Source organism: Dermacentor variabilis, chromosome 9 (assembly GCF_050947875.1).
Source record: "Dermacentor variabilis isolate Ectoservices chromosome 9, ASM5094787v1, whole genome shotgun sequence".
Classification (NCBI taxonomy): Eukaryota; Metazoa; Arthropoda; class Arachnida; order Ixodida; family Ixodidae; genus Dermacentor; species Dermacentor variabilis.
This window is the reverse complement of record NC_134576.1, coordinates 132,992,289-133,005,529: the sequence shown is the minus strand read 5'-3', so window position 1 is coordinate 133,005,529 and position 13,241 is coordinate 132,992,289. Positions and strand designations below refer to the sequence as shown.

General features: G+C 42.4%; 1 protein-coding gene and 1 long non-coding RNA gene across 4 annotated transcripts in view; one reads left to right on the top strand and one right to left on the bottom strand.

Moving 5' to 3' along the window:
• The window catches only part of LanB1 (laminin subunit beta-1), a 63,238-nt gene that overhangs the window by 22,666 nt on the left and 27,331 nt on the right, over positions 1-13,241 (top strand). For all 3 annotated transcript variants that reach the window (XM_075669492.1, XM_075669494.1, XM_075669493.1), the window contains 9 exons: positions 847-1,026; positions 1,457-1,563; positions 2,947-3,162; positions 3,694-3,852; positions 4,664-4,784; positions 6,708-6,835; positions 7,589-7,781; positions 9,236-9,379; positions 10,853-11,084. In XM_075669492.1, coding sequence (XP_075525607.1) covers positions 847-1,026; positions 1,457-1,563; positions 2,947-3,162; positions 3,694-3,852; positions 4,664-4,784; positions 6,708-6,835; positions 7,589-7,781; positions 9,236-9,379; positions 10,853-11,084 — 1,480 coding nt within the window. The remainder of the gene's footprint in view (positions 1-846; positions 1,027-1,456; positions 1,564-2,946; positions 3,163-3,693; positions 3,853-4,663; positions 4,785-6,707; positions 6,836-7,588; positions 7,782-9,235; positions 9,380-10,852; positions 11,085-13,241) is intronic.
• Positions 9,717-13,241, bottom strand: part of LOC142557560 (uncharacterized) — a 36,684-nt gene continuing 33,159 nt past the window's right edge. The window contains exon 2 of the long non-coding RNA XR_012822783.1: positions 9,717-11,091. This is a non-coding gene — a long non-coding RNA (uncharacterized LOC142557560). The remainder of the gene's footprint in view (positions 11,092-13,241) is intronic.

The window sequence follows — 13,241 nt, the reverse complement described above, 5'->3', positions numbered from 1 at the left end:
TGTTGAAGTGCTGAGTGCACCTCTCACAGTGACACTTCGAATGCTTCTTGTACAAATAAGCATTAAACCAGATGCTCACTAAGTCTGCCACCCAGTCACTTTCAATTAGAATCAAAGTTCATGTTGCTTTAGTGAACTTTTGTTCATCAAATTGAAATTCTACAGCAATTATCAAAATTACCATCACAGCCTTCCACCTCGATGTGCACCTAAATGTCAGGCGAAACCAGAGATAGCCCTATGTCACAATCTGGTGTGGATTGCAAGGAGGGCTTTGCAACAAGCAGACATATCCACGAGCAGCACACTTGCTTTATTTTAGCCTGTACCACTCTAATGAAGATGTTCTCATGTATTTCTTATGTTGTTTGTACCACTCTGCCACAACCCCTATTACTGGGGTTAGCAGTATTTCAAATAAGTAAATAAAAACAACATAAGATTGTGCTATTTGTTTGGATGTTCCCTCGGGCTCTTCATTAAGGCTCTTCGTTACACCATTGAAGAAGTACATGTCAACCAGGACATTATGCTTAACATGTATAATGTGCCACCTGGTGCATATTCATCAAAAGAACATCCCACTGAATGTGAACAAGATCATCTAGCATTGGCATACTTTTATAAGGGTGAATAGTCAAATAAGAACCATAATCACTTTGGATTAATGCTTAGTTATGAAACAAACTGAAATTCATTCCTCGATGCAAAGCAGCTGTGATAAGAAAAATTTTTGTAGTTGTGTGCTTTGGGCCTTTCATTTACGCTTCAAGCTTTTGAGCTACCCATCTTTTGCTTGTTCAAATCATTCGGGGTCTGATCCGTTCAGTCACTGTTCTTTTGCAGCTTGCGATTGTGACCCCCGCGGTTCCTTGGACGAAGGCGTGTGCGACCCACAGGATGACCTAACATCGGGGCTTGTTGCTGGTCGCTGCCACTGCAAGAAAAATGTCGAGTCCCGCCGATGTGACCGTTGCAAGAAAGGTTTTTTCAACTTCCAGGCAGCGAACCCTGACGGCTGCGAGCGTAAGTGCCACAATTTGTGTCACACTGTTTGTGGATGCTCCAGTTTATCTCTGGAGGAAGGGCACAGCAAAGGTTTGATGGATGTCACTCCTTATGAAAAAATTTTGAAAATACTAACAAGCTCATTTGCCCTTTCTTCCCAATTCCTAGTACATCTTGAGCTTTGTTGGATCACTGACATAAAATGATAATTGGGTGCCTCAGAAAGTTGTGTGTGCGCGAGTTTTATTTTTTTGCATGCTTTTTCTTAATATTTTGTTTGTGACAGGTTAGATTAGAAGTCTAGGTATTGCTGAAAAAACTGTAACAGGGAAAAAATAAACTTATTACACTTCTGATGTCAGCTTCCTTAAAATTATAAAATCATGGGATTTTGGAAGCGCAGTCTCATTAATGCCTAGAGATTGAGATTACGCATGTCAATCTGCAGCATGCAGCTGCCATGAGCTTGGAACAGCAGGCGACGGCTGCAATGTCTACACAGGCGAATGCACTTGCAAACGCAACGTCATTGGTCGCGACTGCAACCAGTGCCTGGTAAGTCCCTAGTAACTCTGCAGCTAATACTTTCCTGTGTGCCATCCTTCTGAAGAGGGTCAGACTATGTTCAAAATACATACGCAACACATAGATATTTAGCAAGATCCAGAGTGCAGCTTTTTTTTTTTTTATTTCAGACTGCAGTGTTACAGTGTGTGAGGAGTGCAACTTTCACAAGAGATGCAAGTGTATTTTCCTTGGGAGGCTTTCTGCTTTTACATCAAAGGTGCTATGGTTATAACAAGGCCACTGAGTGACACCATATTTTTTGTTTCCCTCCTACCGATTGCAGGACTTCCGGCTGTTTAAAGCAACATGTGGCAACGAGGTGTTGGTTGCCAGACACATAGCTTGTTCTAGAGTATTTTAGACAACGTACACTTAAACTTGAATTCACTGGTTGTTCTAAAGCAACATTCTTTTCTGCTTTCCTGCTTGCAGAATCGGTGCAAAATTATCGATGGCAAATTTACAGTATCTTATAGCAGTTGATCTGTTGCTTGACTCACTCAGGCGTTTAGTCTTGACAAATATTTTGAATGTGCTAGATACATTGGAGGACAACATTACTCCAAGCATGTGGTGTGATAATAAATTTTTGCATAAAAATTCAGTTCAGCATTCTGCTTTGTTGACCTGGAGAAACACTAAAGAGCAAAACTAAATCTGTTTAGAGCAGTGAAGTGTTCTTCTAAAGCTCTATATGTTCATTCATTTGATGAAAGATCTGTTTATTGCTGGAAAAAACAAAGGCCAAAGTTTTCTTATTCAAATTTCACACTTAAACCTCGGCGTTGTCATGTCATAGATTCCAAAGCATTTTCTCATTTGGGCCACATCGGTACAAGTTATTGAAATTGCTGTATTGGCCCTTTGGTTTCTTTAGAACCTAATGTGGCCCTTCTTTATCGGTAACAAACTAATTAGACCCGTGTAGATGTTCAAATTCATGACTTCATGACAAGCTGATGCAGCAGCTTAAGGGCAGTGTTGCCCTTCATATTTTGTTTTCGTGTATTTTATAGTTTGTAAAGCCTCTTGTTAGGATGGCAGTGGCTATATTTTACTTTGCACGCTTCACTAATACAGTTCAGTTTCATATTATTTAGTTGCCCTTTAGTGACTACACTGTATATACCTGCCAAGTCATTGCTACCACAATTGGGCACAATGAATGGACGAGGCGAAGAATGAGAAAAATTTGGTTGAGGCACCACCGCACTTAAAACTCGGCATTGTAATGTCATGGATTCCAAAGTATTTTCTCATATGGTATGGTATGGTATACCATACCATACCATACCACTGCACTCAGACTGTTCTTTTGTGTTTCAAGTGGCAAAGATATATCTTATCTCTGCGCTCTCCTAACTTTGACAGCCAGAATTCTATGGGCTGAGTCACGACGATGACGGTTGTAAGCCCTGCGACTGTGACCCCGGAGGTGCCTATGAGAACAGCTGCGATGTGATCACCGGCCAGTGTCGCTGTCGGCCCAGTGTCCAAGGACGCCGCTGTGACCAGCCAGACACTGGCTTCTTTGTTGGCAACCTTGATTTCATGGTCCACGAGGCTGAACTGGCCAAGGCCAGCCCTGTGAGTATCTCTCCTAGATGTCTTTCGAATTCACATTTGCCTGCTGCAGGTGTCTTTAATGGGACAGTGCCTATTTTAGTTTCAACGAATGTGCTGAAAAAGCTTGGCAATATTATATATATGCTATTTTCCTATTTGTATGACTCATCGTGAAAGTTTTCTAGACTGTTGTCAACAAAAGATGACCAAGTATGAATAGGCAATTTTGGTTTACAGCATTTTGGATGTCTGAAATTGGTTATGTTCAAATGACTGGTTTCAAATATATCATTAGGATTGATTGTCTTGACTCTGTGCAAAGCATTCATGCTGGCTTAACACTACTAGAGGTAATTGGAAAGGCTTCATGTGGTCTATGCATGGCCAGATGGATTCTGTTTTCATCGTTTCGCTTATCTAGAAATTTATTCTGGTTCTTACAGCTTCGATTTAATGTGTGTTTACTGTATTTAAAGTGGCACGAGATGGAATGCGCATATGCTGGACAAAATTTGCAGGGAGGGTTTCGCGTGCCTATAATTCACATTGCAGGACTGCCAAGTGCTGGTACGAGAGCCTTATGGTGACCGGGAGGCATCATGGACTGGTCTGGGCTTCATGCAAGTCCATCAGGACTCTTATCTGGAGTTTGATGTTCCTGATATACCGACGTCCATGGACTACAATATTGTCTTCCGTTATGAACCCAAGGTGGGTCTGGAATGACTGTAAATTACATAGATATAAGTGTATCACGGAGTTAAAGGCTCATAACTGACATTCACAGTTGAGATAAGGAAACCAAAGAGTCACATAAGTCTGGAAAATTTTTCTTTTACTGTGACAGGCACTTACAAGTTCCATAGTAGCTGTGCTTTCTCCAACCCTTCCATTTTGTTTTGCCATTATTGTTGTCAGGTCACATCCCAATTCTCAGCTTCATCCTTGCTACATGGCAACGAAAAACAAAACTGTGCCCGTTACTTAAGAGTTGAACTCGTGCTCCTTCACAGTGCGAATTTGAAAGCCGAGTTGCTCACCGCTAAGCTGTTACTGTATTTTGCTGCTTGACAATTTGTGTGGGGTTCTGTGCACCACATTGACTCAGAGTTATGGCCTCTGTGCATGGTATCTCATAGGTCGCAGCAGCACTGCTGTAACAAACAATGACAATGTTATGCACATTACAAAGAGGTTGTTTTTGAGGAGATGGTGGATGTTTGCTGCAAGAGCCTGCTGCAGTCAGTGTGAACAAGTTCAAAGTTGGAGTAGCCTCCGTTGTGTGCAGACTTTATTTGGCCAATAAAATAATTTTTCTGCCATGTGGCCAGACCCTTCAATGCTACTGCATTATCCATTACTGAGACCTCTACATATACATACAACTCTCATTGCTACACGAAATCTCAAAGTAATGAATAGCGTGCATCATTTTCAATTAGACTCACTGGAGGCGGTGCTCACAAATTGTCTTAGCTGAGGGACGATGCTTCAAATGAAACGTCAGATTTCTCACTTTCAGCTTGCTCAAGGCTGGGAAGAGGCTATCGTGACCGTGGACAGACCGGGACTAGTTGATCCCAATGGACCCTGTGCCAATGCCATTCCTCAGGATGACCGTCAAGTGATTAGGTTTTCTGCAGGCAAGTCAGCACTTTCTTGGAGCTCACGTACAATGAATCATAATTATAAAGTGTGCAAATTGTGCCCAATGTCAACCAGCCTCAATACTATTACCAATAGTATTGATGTTGAACTTTATTTTAAATATCAAATGTGACAGTGCACATATTCAGTGTGAAACTCGTAGCGTTACCACCACAAGGCACCTGGGCCACTATCTTGTACGCATTCGAAAAGCCGACATTCGGTTTTGCCTCACACCATTGTCCACGCCGCACCGATATCACAGCCTAGGTCAGTCTAGGCCAATCGCGTGAGGTGAAACCAAATGTCTGCTTTTTGAACGCGCACAAGATAGCGGGCCTGCTTTCAATCCATTCTGCAGTGCTGTGTGTTCATGACTGATTGACGGAATGTGAATCCTGATGCACTGACCTGCACTTTTGGGGATAACCCTCTCTCATCACACGTTTATTGGATAACACAGCACATTGGAGGCCTATTGCGCCAACGAGGTCTTGCACTGGGCATTATGTTACATGTTTATGTACGTGTGCTATGCAAAAGAAAATTTATTTTAAATATTATTCGCTGAGACTAACTTCTCGAATAGTTGCTTCTAAGACTATTAAGTAAACGCAAACTTGGTTGCCATCTATATTGTGAATTCAAGTACATGGGAGCTAAGTGTGAAGCCACAGATTTTAGCATGCAGTGACACTGGCCATAATAAATAAATGTCTGCACCTTATAGTTTAAATGATTAAAAGAGTACCAAAATAAGGAGTTTTAATGAGTTAATGAGTAGTTTAATTGAGTACTCGTGTAGGCCTGCAACCATCCTGGTGCAGTAGCTATCATCTAGCAAGTCTAGAAGACTCGAAACATCAGCAGTGAAGCTTATCTCTGCTGAATTGCGCCACTGACTAAGTACTAATGCACAAAAACAAACCCCTAGTATTCGTAAACCACATACACTACACCGATGTGCTTTCTGCCTCAAGTTCCTGAATTATTGACAGCACAGATGATGAATTTAGAAATATCAACTTGAGCCGCAAGTCAGGCACAGTATTGGGTGATGAAACCAGCGCATTCAGCTTCTCACATTTTTTATCCCTGGCATCCTCGCTTTTCAAAAAAGACACAATGGCATTCCAATTCTCCAAGACATATTTGAAGGCTTTGCAAGATGAAAATCAAGATGGACTTATTGTAGAAAGAGCCTTAATCTTCATGGCCACAGTTTGGCATACAATCAATGTTTTTCATGTAAAACCAAATGGTCAGAAAATTTATCAGTGGATGTTTTTTTTTTTGCTTTTTCTTTTGTTTAAACCGAAAACACAGAACCATACTTGTATCATACTAATACATAAATATTGAACAGATCTTGGCATGCAGTCTTGTGTGTTTTGCTGTTGTGTTTGCTTGTGTGTTTGCAGCGACTCTTAGAAATGGCGCAGATGAGATAAGGCCATTTTTTTTATCACACATTATTTGTGTTGACGTACATTGGAAATTGTACGATCTGGTAAATTGTTTAGTCAACAAAAATTGGTTTTGTTTGAGATTGCACAAGCAGGGCTTATTTCAAAAGTTAAGTGTTGACGCCGGTGCACTTTGTTGCAAGCTTGCTGGTACATATTTGAAAACCGGTGGCAGTCTCAGTGTACCGGCCAGCTGCACATGCTTTGGGCACTAACTGCCTTCAGTTCTGCTTTTGTAACATGTCTTAATTAGTTGATATGCTAATTAATTTAATCTAATTGGTTAAAAAGCACATTGGTCATTGCTACACAATACATGATGTCCACTACTGCTATATATTTTGGACGACATAAGAGGCTGTCTTTTTGCAAGTTAACCTATTTTGAGTAGACACAGTCATCACTGAATCTCGATTCTTGTTTGTTCAATAATCTGTACACTGCCCCACGTAGGTGACCGGTACGTGATTGTTGCACCACCTGTCTGCTTGGAGAAGGGCAAGCACTACAAAGTGCGAGTCACGTTCAAGCAATACGACCGCGAGGTGGACACGCCTTCAGCATCGATTCTAATAGACTCGGTGAGCCTGGTGATACTGAATTGCGTAAAGCTACGACAATGAAATCTCTGGTGAAAGTGACCAGCTAGCTAAACAGGCTAACTGGCCAGTTCCCATTTGGTAGCACTTGTTTGCTGGTGGCACTTGCACTCGCAGACTACTACTACAGTTACAGACAGGAATGGCCTAACGATTCAGTTAGACTAGTCAGTCTCCCTGGAAATATTACACTAGGTGGTCTTGCATGTGTGTGTGTGTGTGTGTGTGTGTGTGTGTGTGTGTGTGTGTGTGTGTGTGTGTGTGGGGGGGGGGGGGGGGTGCAATGCTTTTGTCACAGATGCAGAGGCAAACAAATCTGCATTTCATACAACCACGTTAAACCATTCGTCTGAACAGGATAAAGGAGCATTAGTCCAGTTTGAGAAAATTTAAATAATCTACAGCATTTTTGTCAAACTAGAACAGTGGGAAAAAAAAGGTGCTCTGTAAGTGCATGTTATGCCTGCATTAAGCCAAAAGAGGCGTTCTCCCAGCATGCCGTCTGCTCAGTTCAACCAACAAGTCGTAAATTTTTGTGGGTTATTGAGCTCCCCACTGAACACAGCAGCTCATTACCCTCCTGACCACTACACCAAGAGCATAAATCATTTAAACCTGAAGGCCTGCTATTTATGTGTCGAGTAGTACAGTCCTATCACCATAGCCTATACCAACATGAAGTGCCTGTGTACCTTGCAAGCTGCAGCTTTGTGAATCTGACCCACCCTCCCACAGATGGTCCTCATGCCCGACATAAATGCCATCCCGTTCTTCCATGGAACTCCGGCGAACGAATACAGAAGGGAAGAATTCGAACGTTTTCGTTGCGGGCAGGCATTCTATGCCGTACGAAGAGGGGGCACCCTTCCCGAAATCTGCAAGAAGTACCTCTACAGCATCGGCTTCTACGTCTTCCAAGGAGCTCAGGGTGAGGAAGAACACTCTAGTCTGTTTTAAAGCGACACAAAAGAAATACAATAAATCAGTTTAAACTGATGAAGTGCTCGTTCAAAATTCAATTTTTGTTAATTTCCTGGTAATAGGTTGTTTATTACAATAGAAAATGCGCATAAAAGTTAAATTTCTTGAATTTCCCACCAAAACCAGAATAGAGTGTGGGTGTAGGCCAGTCGGTGATTCATGATTTTGGGAAGTTGCCGCAAGCAAAACACGAGACTTGGAAGAAAGGGACAACACAGAGCGGTTCGCTTCATGTTGTCTCTTTCTTCAAGTCTTGCGTTTTGCTTGCGACAACTTCACAAAATCAAAAACCAGAGTGCCTGTACATCAGAATGACATCGCGAATTTCAAAGTATTTTATCATATTTTGGCTGTTGCGGCTCACTAAAAGTTCCTGAAACTTGCCAAGTTTAAATGTTTGGACCTTTTAGAACACAGTATAGTCCATCTTTATTGATGAAATATTAACCAGGCCCATGCACACACCATCAAAATCTATACAGCCACGCGAAGCTTGTGTGGCAACTTTATTATTGCATCTTTTCGGGTTTATTAAGGCTCTTTTCACTGTAAGAGTGACTTATTTCTTTAGTATTGTTGAAAATTTGCCAATAAAACAAAAATAAATTTTCTCATTAGTGTCCTTTTAAAATTTTGGTCATGCTGGAACTGTTTGCAAATTGGGCCAAGCTCAAAGCTGGCCCAAGGAGTTGGAGCCTAGCAGCTACACTGGCAGGCTTTAATTTCATCAATATGTCGGTATAATCCATATAGGAAAGAGGGGCTAGCTTATGCTATAGATAAAACAAGAGGAATAGGGGGAGGGAAGTTGGGCAGGCCATGCATTGCAAGGAGTAAATAACTGGCAGTTTATTATAGTAACAGAATGGGTGCCAAGGAATGAGAAATGCAGGCGAAAGTGGCAGAGAACTGGGTAAGGTGCAGGTTTGTTCTACTTGGCTGGAGATAACCAGAACAGCATGAGCTTAGAACTTGGACAAAAGAAAGAAGTGATTGAGACACTGCACTAACTTCCTAGTGGCACCATAAAATAAAAAACTTGGAGCAATATACATGAATGAAATACACACAAAAGGCACCAAACAATAAACAGAGCAAAAATTAAACTCATGCCAATGTTATGGAGCTCCCATGGTTGCGCTATCTGACAAAGAATTTAAATCTTTAATCTTGTAACATGTTGCAACGCGTTGAAGGCGTTGTGAACATCTTGGCACATTACGAAATAATCGTTCAAAAACCTGGAAGGCTGCTTTGTCCCCGAGCGAATGTGAACATCCCAAGTGCTTACGAATCTGCTTTCGCCTGTCCTGTTGGATTACGACCCCGTTCTCTGCTAGCGAGGTTCTCCTCCCCTTGTTTTTATTTGCTTTTTTTTTCATGGCTCCTTTCCTCTCGCAGACTGCAGGTGTGACCCACAGGGTTCTCACAGCAGCGTGTGCAGCACACTGGGTGGTCAGTGCCAGTGCAAGACCAACGTGGTGGGCCGTAGCTGCGACCGCTGTGCACCTGGAACCTACGGTTTTGGTCCTGGAGGCTGCCGACGTAAGTGCTGCAGTTTCTGCGCTCGAATTTCTATGTGCTTGACTTAAAAACCCACATGTAAAGACGTACGATGCGCTTAACCCCCTAACTGCCACGACAAATTCCGAAAGAAATGTGTAGAAGTGCAAAAAAAAAAAATTCACTAAAGTAATTGTGCATTATTTTCTTGTCAAAATTACAAGAAACTGAACATCTGCACGTGTGCAAAAATTGCAAAACAATCACGACAAGTTGACTCGTCATCGGCACCAGAGGGCACTCGTGATGGTGAGTTATCTCGTCATCGGCAGTTAAGGGGTTAATAAACATAGACAATTAGACAGATGGAACACACACGGTGCGTCTGACGGGTTTATTCAAAAAAGCCTGTCAACCCGTGTACCACTCCTTAGTAAGCCACATTGCATTTCATCTTGTACTGATCACTTCCTGAAATTTGCTGTTCCTCTTTGTCACATAAATTCCATTTTTGATTAACTTATCCCAAAGACCAACCTACCTCCGCCATGTCACTTATAGATACTGCACTTCTTTCTTATCACTTCCATATATAATGCCTCTGGGCATTGAAATAATTAAATTAACTAATATATGTACAAAAGATATGGCCACTCAGTCATGAGCACTACTATTTTGTCACATATCCGAAAAGGAATTCTTTTTCTGTCAACATCACAGACACTAACTACACTGGCATGTCTTTCTTTCTTTCTTTTTTTTTTTTTTTACACACATTTTCATCCTTGCATCAAAGCCCAGGCAACTTGCCCAACTAGTAGCAGCTTCGACTGACTCATGGAGGATGTAGAAAGTATAATGACCAATGATTCTTAGAAGACTCGGAATGTTATCTTGTACTATGTGCTTGGTCACAAGTTAAAAAAAAAACTAGAAATCACAAGAGACCACAAGTGAAACATAACAGCAGTTGAAGCATGTTTGTTTTAAGTTTTCAGAAGGTGGCACAGTCCATTTTCAGCATCTTGTAGAGCAGAAATTGTGCATTCTTCTAGCACAGAATGCATGGTTTTATGTGTTGATATGATGAATTGCTCAGGAATGCGGCCTACACCTACTACTGTCACACATATATACTGCTACTATCTATAGCAGTTATAAAGTTATAAAAATGTAAATACTTCATTATACTGACAATTTAATTATATTGAAGTTCATTATATTGAGGTTTAACTGTACTTGCTCATGGGCAAACAAATGTTTCCCATGATGATTGTTCAAATTTTTTTTTTTTTTTATTTGCCAAAGAATGTGCTTGTAGCTGCATTAGCATTGTGAGAGCATGCATGACTCTCCCTGCAATTATATGTTACTGGTACTATGCATGACATGGGGATTTGTTTCCTGACTTCTCGCCTGTAATGTGTATTCATAACGCTATTCATGAATCTGGAAGCTTTACATATAATGCATAGCCTCCAATGGTAAAGTGACTTGGCAGGCATTCACTTCCAGCATGCGACTGCAATGGAATTGGTTCCCTGGACAACTTCTGCGATGCCCAGACGGGCCAGTGCAAATGCCGGCCTAACACGTACGGCCGACAGTGCGACGAATGCCAGCCTGGCTTCTGGAACTACCCCAACTGCCAGCGCTGCGACTGCAACGGTCATGCAGACACGTGCGACTCGAGGACAGGTCACTGCATCCAGTGTCGGGACTTCACATCAGGGCCTCACTGCGACAGGTTAGAGCTGAAAAAGAAAAGGAAAAAAAAAAAAGAGTGACATGTGCTTAAAGGAACATCTGGAGCTAGTGTCTATGTGAGTTTCTACAGTGGCGCTTCAACTGGCATGCGAATGATGGAAGCATGCCAATTAGCTCAGTTGGCCGATGGGTTAGAGTGCAATGGAACCATAGCTGTGCACGCTCTCTTCTGAGCAACAACACCATCACAACATATTATGAAAATGTTCTCATGTACAATGGGCTTGAAAAGAGATAAGCGCACGCACTCGGCAACCAGAAGGGCAAAATTGCAATATGTGGTGCTTCTGTGTAGAAATAGGCGGATGGCGAGGTTGCTAGGCTCTTCTAGCATTTTCAGCGTGAAGAAAGTCTGCTATCTACAGCAGCACCACGATATGCGCTACTGCTCAAATTTTAGTATTCGAAGTATTTCACATGAACGAATACAGTAAAAGCTTGTTAATTCATAATTCATTAATTCAAAATTTTGGATAATTTGAAGTAGCTGCTGCAGTCTGTCCAACAATGTATTGAAAGCAATATGTAAAACATCTCACTAATTAGCACTGAAATCCACACCACCACCGATAATTTGAACTCCGTGCCATCGTGGATCGGGCAGGTGCTAGTGCGTGGGATCACATTGGCAACACTGGCAATGCCATGTGGGCCACGCCACTTTGCTCTTTCCATCTGCAGCCCTTCATTTAGGCCTGAATAGAGAGAGACGCGTTCATGCCTGGCCAGCCATGGTCAACGCCTCTGTTGAAGGTCGCTTCTCTGCTTCTCTCAAGAGATAAAAATACAGATGCCACGTGGCGCATGTTTTTTTTTTTTTTCTTTCTTTACAAGTTTACATCTTTCTGTTACATCTCGGAGGCTATGCTTTTTCTCTACACGGCACCAGGTAATGTCTGAAACATGGTGGCCGTGATGTTTATCGGCACTCGCAGTACCAAAAAGCATAGCCTTTAAAATTCGTGGCTATTACACGTATCCCAGCATTGCTGGGATACTTGCATGGCCACACCTGTACGTGTAGCGGAACTCTGCAGTGTGCAGTCGGTGCAGCTACGCAAGTACAACAGAGACCAATGTCACAGCAGGTTGTGGTGCGTTTCGCAAATGCATTTTAGAGCGCAGCTCTTCTTCCAGCGGTGAAAAGGCGCGTATATAGCTTGACATTTTTGGCGCACACTGCTTGCGGCCAGTCACGCTATGCCAGCCGAAATGCCGTCCTCTCCAGACTTCGATGTGCGCGCTGTCGGCTGCTTTCTTAAGAGTATGTGCAGAACGATCCCCAATCCCCGCACTGCTTTGCAGACTTTGAACAGCTGTCTGCGACCGTCGGTGAAGCGCCATGGGCACCTTTTTTCTCCACGCCATACATTGTGAGTCGGCACGACAAACGCACAGATGGAGCAACAGCCATCTCGACATTGGGCACGTTGGACCGCATTGGTGGCATCCAGTTACGTTGGCTGCGCCAGTGCTTCGAACTATATACATTGTTCTTGCCAACATGATGTAGCCCATGCGCGCACGTGCTCCTGCTATGTCGGACTATATACGTGCCTTAACGGGGCAACTCTTTTCTCTCGACTTTCATTAGTTTGAATTTTGTATAATTCGGATTTTCATAGCATCCCCGCGGAATGCTAATGTACGAGCTTTTTACTGTATACTTAATTTTTTTACATATAAGCTGCATCTCCAATTACAACACCCTGGAAAGAAAAGGAACAAAAACTGCATACAACGCTCAAATATTTGTAAAAACAGTCCATGCACGGATGCGTGAATCATCTATGTCGTATCTTCGGCCAGCAGCTCTGTTCCCCCCAGCATTCTTACGATGCTGGTCATTGAGAAGATTGCTGTAAAGGTGGTTTGATGGCAGTGCGTGCCGTGCTGCTGTGAAGCCATATCTTAAGTCGAAATTCGCATATAACCTGCACCCCAATTTTACTGTTACATATTTAAAATTTTCTATGCGGCATTAAACAGTAAAATTAAATTATGGGGTTTTACGTGCTGATACCACTTCCTGATTATGAGGCATGCCGTAGTAGGGGACTCCAGAAATTTGGACCACCTGGGGTTCTTTAATGTGCACCTAAATCTAAGTGCAAGGGTTTTTTTGCATTTCGCCAAC